This window comes from Pocillopora damicornis, chromosome 6, assembly GCF_964200805.1.
Source record: "Pocillopora damicornis chromosome 6, jaPocDami1.2, whole genome shotgun sequence".
In the NCBI taxonomy this organism is placed as follows: domain Eukaryota; kingdom Metazoa; phylum Cnidaria; class Anthozoa; order Scleractinia; family Pocilloporidae; genus Pocillopora; species Pocillopora damicornis.
Window position 1 is genome coordinate 10,405,001 of NC_142675.1, and position 10,000 is coordinate 10,415,000.

Below are 10,000 nucleotides of genomic sequence, written 5' to 3' on the forward strand. Positions count from 1 at the left end.
CAAGGCATGGTAGCCTCTAGAGAAGTTTAAATGTAAATTTGGCTTGTATAAAAATTTCAGTGAAAGTTGTGGTTTTCTTGTTGTGGTTTTGACTCTTACACAGCTTCTTTTAAATCAGTAAAGAAATATTCTAACACCACACTTTGCTCTATTGCACATCCGCAGTGATGGGTTATGCCCTTTGCTGATACTAGACCTTACCACCTAAAACAATAATTTAAAAAATACCATGATTCATTAAATCATGAAATCTGAAATCAAAAACCTCGGAATACGCTTTGCAAGAGCATGATCAGGAGGCATTGACTATCCTAACTTTTTATTTTGCTTTTAAGTGAACGATGCAACAATTTCAGGAATATAGCCCTCTTCCTCGAAAGAGCAACATGAAAGGTAAAAGGATATTATGTTAAATAAGCTGTAGATTAGACGTAGAATGCGAAACAAAAAAAATTAGACGTAAAATGCGTGTGTATGTGCACATTTTCGACCGTCAAATCGGCGCATTTTATCCAACTTTGAAGTTGGATTAAATCGCGCTGAATCGAAAGTCCAAAATCGCGATTTTGTGTGGCACATAGTGAGAAAACGGGCTACTTTTTCTGTGAAGTAAGAAGTTAGTCGGATAAATTCAATAAGATCGTGTAAATAAATGGTAAGGAATTGCTCAAACTGCCGATAACATACATTTTAATGATTTTTTACAAGCTTCTCTCAACTACACCTGTCACGCAAAGCAAATAAACCTTTATTTTATAGCTCTTCATACAAGATGATTGGTCTATAAGGCTAAGAAATGTAAATAAGTTTCGAGATTTTCTGTTAAAATGGAAAATTTTACGTTTAGAGAGAAGCATGTATGAGAAATATTGATCTGAAAATCGTAGTGTTTCTTTCTTCTGTCGTTTATTACTTTGGAGTTTTGCTAAAATCAGCAAATATGGCCGCTTAGTTAGTCTCAGACATTTCTGGCCCGTGTCTGCTCTGAAACTCTTTATTTGGGAAACCACATCAGAGGCGGTTGCCTTCTTGCTAGTTTTCTCCCCTGTCCAGCACATGTCTAGGAGATAACTCTTTGCTTTCTTAGAAAAGGCGGCTGCTTTTTTTGTTTTGCAAAGGGCCTATCGAAAGTCCACCCGGCTAACAAGGGATTGTTCATCAGAATTTTTTCATGAGGTCTGACCTAAACCGTAGCCAACCTCTACAGAATGGCAAGCCTTTGCTTATTTTACTCTTGATCTCGTCAAAGGAAGATTCTTTTTCCAGCTTGACTTCCTGTTTGCCTTTGTTAAGGTGCTTTTGGCGGGCAGCGAATGAATTAAGCGTCAGGCTAAAAAAGCTGAAAGTGAATTTCTCGTGCGTAAAACCAAAATAGTGTTGCTTTCTCGTATTTTCCCAAATTATATTGTCGCAATAAATTGCAATAAATTGCAATAAATTGCAATAAATAGCAAACAAAAACGCATTCTCTTTCGAAAAAAAGTTATAAATTTTAGGGGTCTTTGAAACAATAAGTTGTAGAAAGGGTTTAGTTCTGGTCAACATTGACTTTTCATAGCCTTCTTCCAAATCTGAGAGAACGCGCTGAGGAATTAAAAAGGACATTCATCTATGATAATGCAAGAAAGAAAAGAAAAATGCAAATAAAGAAAAAAGAGAAACATAGGAACCCGTATTGCTTGCCCTGTTTGAGCCAGACCTACAAATTTAAACCAGACAAAACGCAATGAAACTCGAAAGGGTGTTATGTTCGTACACGCAGGAAAGGCCATGACATTCAGCGAAAATAATGGCAGATAAAGATGATATTTGCTGTCAGCAGAACGCAAATAAGATAACAGAAGGCTTAAGAAATTTCTAGAAATGTTACCTTAAAAAAAAAAGAAAGGTAAACAAAGTTTTTGTACTTTTGGAGAAAGGTCACGCAGTCACGCTACAAAGGCTGTTTCTGAAGCGTGGTATTTCTTCATGGTGGAAAGTGGAAACGACATCTTCCAGTTTTATTTTCTGGAAAGATAGCGTAGTTTATGAATTTGATGGAACTATTGATATTTCCTTTCAAACGAAGGGGAAGAGTTTCTCGTCATCCAGCACGCGACATGTGACTTAAAATCTCCTCTCCTGTTGCAGTTTCCTAATTGTGAAGTGTGCAATAATGATAGTAAACAATCAAATCATAGACCAGTTTTAAAATTAAGGTTTTGTGCCGCACAAAAGCCATATTTCCCGATTTTAACAAATCTCCAAAGTATTAAACGACAGAAGAAAGAAACCCTACGATTCTCCCATCAACATTTCGTCAACATGCCTCTCTCTTAACATTTAATTATCCTTCCTACAAAGAGAAGTTGTTTACATTTCATAGCCTCCTAATCAATAACCATGTATAACAAGCTATGAAATATAGGTTTATTTCTCAAGTGACAGCTTAGAGCCAGAATTGCGTGACAGGTGTGGTTAATAGAAGCTTGTCACGGTCTCAGATTTAAAAGGCATCCAAAACAAAAATACGCCACTGCCCAAATATTTTTTCGAACTTATTCAGAGATGAAATGATGGATTATAAAGAGGAATTAAGATTAGTGTTGCAGCTTTCAGGCAAGGAGAGATATTTGACCCCAAAATTATCAAATATTTGGATGAATCGAATAGTCTGAAAACACAGTCATTTATTTGCCTCTGTTGATTGATAAGCTGTCATTCAAATTGACTGCTACTTGCGTCTTATATTTATTAAGGATGTAACAATATATATATGCAAACTCTCAAAGTATTCGGCCGAATACCATCGCAGTGAGAGCCTCATACATTCAACCTATTTTCAAGCGATTTTCTTGGAAAACCAGAAAAAACTAGGGGTGGTCAATCTCCCCCTGGAAATGACCAAAACAGAGACCATTCTGTCTGTGTGAAATTTAGGCTAGAGCCTTTAAACTAGCAAGGTTTCATTGAAATCGGTGGAATAGCATGTAGCACGACTGTCTGATGCTCTCGTGGACACACTCTTAAATTCATTTTATCGATTTCTGTCGGTGAAATTTGTTTGGAAATTGTCTGATTACAAAATTCGCTTACCTTCAGGAACAACACAAAATACGCCTGCCACTCGACCGTTTGTACAGCTATGAGATTTCCGACCATCATGGGCACAGAAAAGTAACGATCTTTCAGTTCCCTGACACTGCACATTATTCATCCACACCTCACCAACCGTGTTTGCGGAACTGCTGTATGATGAAGAAGCATTTGTGTATCCTAACTCTCGACAAAGCACATCAGCATTCTGTTTATTCCATTTTTCACTGCATATCCAGCCCCATGTCTTTTCGTGATAAACTTGAACCAGACCCTCGCCTAAATATTTATCTCCACCTAGGCGAACTAATAGCAAAAAGATCGGTGTTAGTCGTTCGTAAGCCAAGTTATAGGAGTGTATATTTTCCAAGCGAATGCGTCTTTAAAGTATTTAGGGGTCATATATGAAAAATATCTGTGGATCTATGGAGGATGAACTTTAAAGAATACGAGTAAAGTGACTAGATGGCTACCTCTATACCTCATACGCGATTTATGTGAAAATGTTTAAAGTCAGGACAAAGTTAGCCTAAGGAAGAGGCAAAGAGCTTATGGAAAGGTGACAAGTGCTATTTATAATCTTCAAAGACGATTCGCACCTTGTCAAACGGTCTCAAAACTGCCACTACAGAGAAAGAAAATTACAAAATTTTATCCATTAACGACAGAGCACAAGGAGTAAGCGTTCTTCCTATAGCCATTAAGGTCTGCAATAATAATATTACATGATTTTTTTTATGATCATTTCACCTTTTGGGATGCAGATCACACTAGCATCTTGGTTGTGTTTACAGTCTGTTACTCTCCATCCTCTGTGTACACACTGAGATATTGCAGTCTCCTGTCCGGTGCAGTTGATGTCATCCATCCATATCATTCCAGAGCCTTTTCCAAAAGCAGCAGAGCGAAGTCCTGTAATTGCCCCTTCAAATCCGAGCTGACGACAGAAGACATTTGTTTCTGGATTGTCCCAATAATCATGACAAATTGTACCCCATTCTCCATTGTAGAATATTTCTGCACGACCATTGTAAGGTGCTGTTCCATTAACAAGCCTTACTGTTAAGAAAAGATTAACCAATTGTCAATAAATTTAACAATAAATAGTTTTCCTTCAAATGTTATGGTTACTTGAACCAAAATTCAGTTTTCAAACTTATTCAAATACCTTTGGAGTTGGGTTGAGTGCGGTTGCAGAAATCTCGAATGAATTTTAATAAAACACTTTGTAACAGATTCTATGTAAAAAGGCATCTTGCAGTAAGAGTCAACTCAACTCTTACTTTGTATCTTACAAATTAAAAGTCCGCTTACAAATACAAATTAACCAGAGCCAACATTTTACCGTACTGCTATGCACCATTTCATAGTTACCGATCACAAAAACCTTAATTTGCCATGTTAGATTACTACTTCAACTACACCACAACATAAGGCACTATTGTCGACCCAAACTGTTGCATGATAAAAAATCGCAAGGAAAATCGGGAGTTACTAATCTTATCATCAGATTATAGCTGCAAGCTCGCTTTACCTACTATCTATCACAGAATAGATAGCGAGTCGCGTAGCCAATCAGATTGCAGAATTTTTGATAGAACGTTAGAGTGCGCTAGCCCGTAAATTAAAAACTGATAATATTTGGAGTTAAAAGTTGATGTAGACCTTTTGGAATACTGCAAACCACACCAGCAAGTTGACCTTTTGCACAGCTGTGATCTTTCCATCCATTATGTGTACACGAGACTAAAGATCTTTCGCTTCCATCGCACTGTACGTGATTCATCCAAATCATTCCGCCTTTATCAACCGGGTTACTGTACAAAAGTGTAGCATTTTCATACCCCAACCCCTTACAAACCACGTTTGCATCCGTGTCGTCCCACAGCTGATTACAAATCCATCCCCATGCCTTGTTATGATAAACCTGAACCAGACCTTGGGTAGCATTGATTTCTCCACCTACACGAACTGTTGGAAAATAATTGCATAATTTCACTTAAGGCCCCCGATGTTCCAAGGGGGGATAACGTGGTTAGAGCAGTACACTTTGTTAAAAATCATCAACTTGATAGCCATTTATCCGTTAGCATTACCCGCCCCTTGAAGAACTCGGCCCAGGCATGAAAATTGCAATTTTAGACCTTTAAGAAGGGTCCCTTCTTTCGCACAGAAACATTTTGACTTGAGTGCGATCTAGCTCTCCGTATAAGACCAAAAGGAGAATTTCGTGGTGTTTGTTAGCGATGTCTATTTTTTTGTTGTTGGTCTTCTCCTTTCCTTTTTTTTAGTTTCTTTTTTGCAACTGGTACCTTCATTTATCATTGTGGTACGCATCATTAAACGTGTCTTTGAAATTACATCACAAGAGCATTAAACAGCCAAATTCTGCAACGATCGAGTGAGGTAGGCCAAGGCTCCCTTTTCCAAGATTGCTTACGCAAGAATTAGCTATGGGCTTAAGGCATCTTTAAACGTAAATATATCACCCGCGGTTATTAACAACCTCTCCATACCTAGAAACAAAGATTTTATGGACAGAGTAGACGTGACGCAACAGTAACAGCTCTGTTTACATTATAAGTTGTTACCAGATGCAATGAATTCGCACGGTTTTTTCTGGTCCTTTCTTGGTTTGTTACAGTCGAACCTGTATTAAGTGTCACTCACGGGGTATGGCGAGGTCACCGCTCGATACCGGTTGACCACTTAATAAAGGTTCTACAGGGATCAAACGCTATAAAAAAGAACCTCGTACAATTTCTAAAAACCAAAAAAAAAAAACAGCAACAACAACAACAAAAAAAACTTGCTGAAACTTGCATTGAATCAATATAGAGGAAGATGATACCAAGAGGCAGTTGTGACTCCGTCAAGGGTAAGCAGGATCGCTCAATCGAGGTAAAAATTATTAATATCAAGGGTTAGAGTGTACTTACCTTTCGGTGTGCAGATCACACCGGCGTCTTTGCTGTGATCACAATCTGTCACTCTCCATCCCCTATGCTTACACTGCGTTATCGCTGTTTCGTTTCCAGCACAGTGGACATCATCCATCCATATGATCCCTGACCCTTCTCCAAAAGCAGCAGAACGAAGAGCAAGTAGCGCTCCTTCGAATCCCAGCTGACCGCAGAAAACAGAGGCTTCTGGCAGTTCCCAGTAATCATGACAAATTGTTCCCCAGCTGCCATCATAGGATACTTCCACACGACCTTCATATGAGGCAGTCCCGCCAACTAACCTTACTGGGGATATTAAATGTTTACCTTTCAGATGCCACAGTTACTTCATATGAAAGTTGAAACCCTTCATGTCATTTGATCTTTGTTGGTTTGAAAAGAATTTGTTGCTAAGCCTAACGGATCTGTTCGAATGTTGTGAACACTACAAGGAATTAGCCATCGCTTTTCGTTAGAGTTTATGATTCTGTTCACTTGCATTGTTTACACCCTTTGCCATAAAAACGGATTAAGTTGGTTAAAGTATCGAATTTACAAGCCAGGGCACACCTCCAAATCTGTGAAATAAATTTTTTCCGAACAGGATAAAAAAAAGAGAGCTGCTACATTTGTGGAATTTTCTTTAAAAATTGCAAAAAGGTACCTTAAGGATTTTATGGATATTTTCGATACTTTTTTAGAGGAGAAGTATGCTGCAAGACTAAACTTTGATCAAATTTGATCATTGATCAAGGTGCAAGTGAAAAAACCTCAAAGCCATACCATAATTATGTTATTTGTTATTCTTTGGATACGATACTCCTACCTTCAGGTACGCTGCACTCCACACCTGCGAGTTGACCATTTGTGCAGCTATGTTTCTTCCAGTCTTCATGGTCACATAAGACGAGTGACGTTTCATTGCCAATGCACTGAATATTTTTCATCCATATAACACCACCTTTATCTTTTAAACTGCCGTAAACCATAGAAGCCTTTGTGAAACCTAACTCTCTACAAACCACGTCGGCATCTTGTTTATCCCAACCCTGATTACAGATCCAGCCCCACGTTCTGCTGTGGTAAACTTGAACTAAACCTTTGTGGGAGAACACTCCTTCACTCAAACGAACTGTTGGAAACAAAAAAATTAGATCAGATCTGCAAAAATATTTAAAAACAAAGTGGAAATATATTTTTTTGTTTCGCGTTGGTTTTTACTTGTCTTTTGTCACATGTCTGTCCAATAACACAACAATTCTACTGGAGAACTAACCGAAGAAATTCAATAAACGTATGACTGAGAACTTACCAAAGGAGTTCAACAAACAAATGAACAAAACGTTTTTTGTGAGAAATCTATATTGCACCGAACTTTGGTATTGCATCCTGGTTTAACGAAGGCAAGAGATATTTGGCACTCACATTAATTCCTATAACATCTAGTTTTAACAAATTACCAATTGGAATGCAAATCACACTAGCATCTTGGCTATGATCACAGTTCCGAATTCCCCATCCCTTGTGTCCACACTGGAAAATTGAGGGCTCATTTCCTTTACAATCAACGTCGTCCAACCATATCTCTCCAGTTCCCTTTCCATAAGCAGCAGAACGGAGTGCTACAAGGGCACCTTCGAAACCCAACTGGCGGCAGAGTACATTAGCATCCGGCATTTCCCAATAATCATGACAAATTGTTCCCCAGACACCGTTGTGCAAGATTTCAACACGACCTCTATTGGGCGAATTTCCTTCGACTAGCCTGACTGCAAGGTAGAAAAAAGCAAGAAAACCTATGAAACAATCAAATATAAAAAAAGAAAACGATTGAGCACATGACAATCATGAATGGGAAAATAACGTGAATTAGAAAGTTTACCCAAGTAACCAACAAAACGCTTGTCACTTCGTTGCGAAACAACCAGTTGTAAACATGACCTCAGTTCCGCAGATTGATTTCAAAATAGTCGCCTCATGCAAATATGATCATTTTACTTTGACCTTTTCTGTATGAATGTACAGCAATACGAACTCGAATATACATCGTCACTCTAGAAATTGACCCCAAAAATCAGAGATATTCCTCAGCTCTGATTACTCTTTTTGTTTTGTGTCGTTATTGACAGCAAGAAAAGAAAGATATGATACTTTTATGCATTTCACGAAAAGTTATTGCTACAACTCATATGAGCAAAGGGCAACTTACCGTTTATATTACCAAGAGCACTGTTTGTCCATTTTCGCAGTAGAATTCCTAAAAGTCCAGTCAATCGAAAGGTAAAAAATGAGTGAGTATCGAAATGATTATATTTCATAACAAATAACTTCCTTTTAGACTGCTGTAGAATTTAAACGTGTTAACCGTCACTCTGAGCATAATTAACATATATGTTTCCTCACGTAAATGCATATCGTGCACACATATATAAATTTTAGTTTCGCGCCATTTGCGGGCAGATCGATCTATCTCAATAATCAAAGTCACTCAAGTTAAAAGATATCGACCAGCACCACAAGGAAACTTTTGTGTGTTCGTTTCCACCGTCGCTTTTTGCTCATACCGATCATCATTTATTCTTTCGTAATCAAGCCAAATATCAACACACCACACCAATCGCATCAAATACATCTGTCACATCAGCGTGCGTTCCAAATCCCCTCAAAAACTATAACACACGGTTAATCGTTTGTCAATTACAGACAGCTGAGCTTTATGTAGACATAGCCAAAAATACCATCGATTAGAATAGCTTCCTGTCTGTGAAGTGGACCTAAATATTACGCTTTAAGTAATCTTGGGATGTAAAAGGATTAGAGCCCTAAAGAGAAGGCACAAGCAACGATAGCTTAGTAACCTATTTAAAACTGGAAAGTGAACTATTGATTTGCTAGGTCCTCATATTTCAAAAAAGCACAAAGGATTCTTTATCATCATAGAAGGTTTAGCGCTTTGAACCGAGTGAGCGAAGCGAGGAGCGCCTTGCGAATGTCGTCACTGAGCCTTGATTTAATAAGAAATCGAGTTTATGAGTTCTGGGTAAAAGTTTAAATGATTTGCTGTAACGTATTTTTCCGACAGATATTTAATTTATTTAGGAACATCAGGTAGGTCATAGCACAAATTTCAATGATGGCTGCTCTCAGCTGTTGTCCTGCCGTGGAATTTTAAACAACCATGCGAAACCTTAGTGAAATATTTTTAGCACTTATCAAACCTTAGAGAAATATTCCTAGCACTAATTAAGCTATTTTGCTTACCAAATCAAAGAAATAGGCAGATTATGCCTAACATAATGGATAAAATCGATCCTCAACCGAGTAGAAATGCATTTTGTACTGTGAAATAAGTTATATGGATACGTACCCGACAACTGCAACAGAAGAATCCGATAGAGTCGATAATAGCTTATCCACCACATGCTTGAAGTCCTACTACGAAGATTGAAAATAAGGAAGCACAAGACAAGCAAATATGTAAGTGCTTTAAGCGAAGGGAAAATACATAATTCACCATCCCTTAGCTATAGATGCTTTCTTTCTCGAGTTCGAGTTCAGTTATCGCTCGATAATGTTTATCAGTAAATTCATTAGTAATGGTTGACTAACGATTCAAATTGTGTAACTTGGTATGGGTTACGGCATGTTGGGGAGAAGAGCACTGAACTGAAAAGCATCTAACACGCAGTGGCTATGGCTAAGTGCCAAGGAACTCGCTTTCACGGACTAAACGTTCGACGGTCTGAAATTTTCAGAGAATTTCCAATGAGGCTCGTCTCGAAATATCAAGCAAATTTATGGTCGAATTTCCGGTGGACGAAAAACAAACAAGAAAGGTTTTAAGCAGAGAATCCCGTGTCTACAATTATTTTGAATTCACTGAAAAGCTCGGGAAAATCGTTAGCTTCATAACCAGAATGATCCGTCGAATCGCTTGGCATTTCTCAACAAACATTGAATACTCTGAATACTGGAGGTTTTTT

The 10,000-nt window shown here is 38.1% G+C and overlaps 1 protein-coding gene across 2 annotated transcripts in view; it reads right to left on the reverse strand.

Annotated features, from left to right (window-relative positions):
* LOC113687128 (scavenger receptor cysteine-rich type 1 protein M130) overlaps positions 1–9,623 on the reverse strand; it is a 26,232-nt gene extending 16,609 nt beyond the window's left edge. For both annotated transcript variants that reach the window (XR_016187483.1, XM_089208958.1), the window contains exons 1-8: positions 9,385–9,623; positions 8,227–8,274; positions 7,478–7,786; positions 6,844–7,149; positions 6,015–6,323; positions 4,741–5,046; positions 3,826–4,134; positions 3,076–3,381 (exon numbers count right to left, since the gene is read on the reverse strand). Coding sequence is in view for 1 of the 2 variants with exons in the window: in XM_089208958.1 (XP_089065084.1) it covers positions 3,076–3,381; positions 3,826–4,134; positions 4,741–5,046; positions 6,015–6,323; positions 6,844–7,149; positions 7,478–7,786; positions 8,227–8,274; positions 9,385–9,439 (1,948 nt within the window). In the remaining variant the exon portion in view is untranslated. The remainder of the gene's footprint in view (positions 1–3,075; positions 3,382–3,825; positions 4,135–4,740; positions 5,047–6,014; positions 6,324–6,843; positions 7,150–7,477; positions 7,787–8,226; positions 8,275–9,384) is intronic.
* Positions 9,624–10,000: the final 377 nt, after the last annotated feature.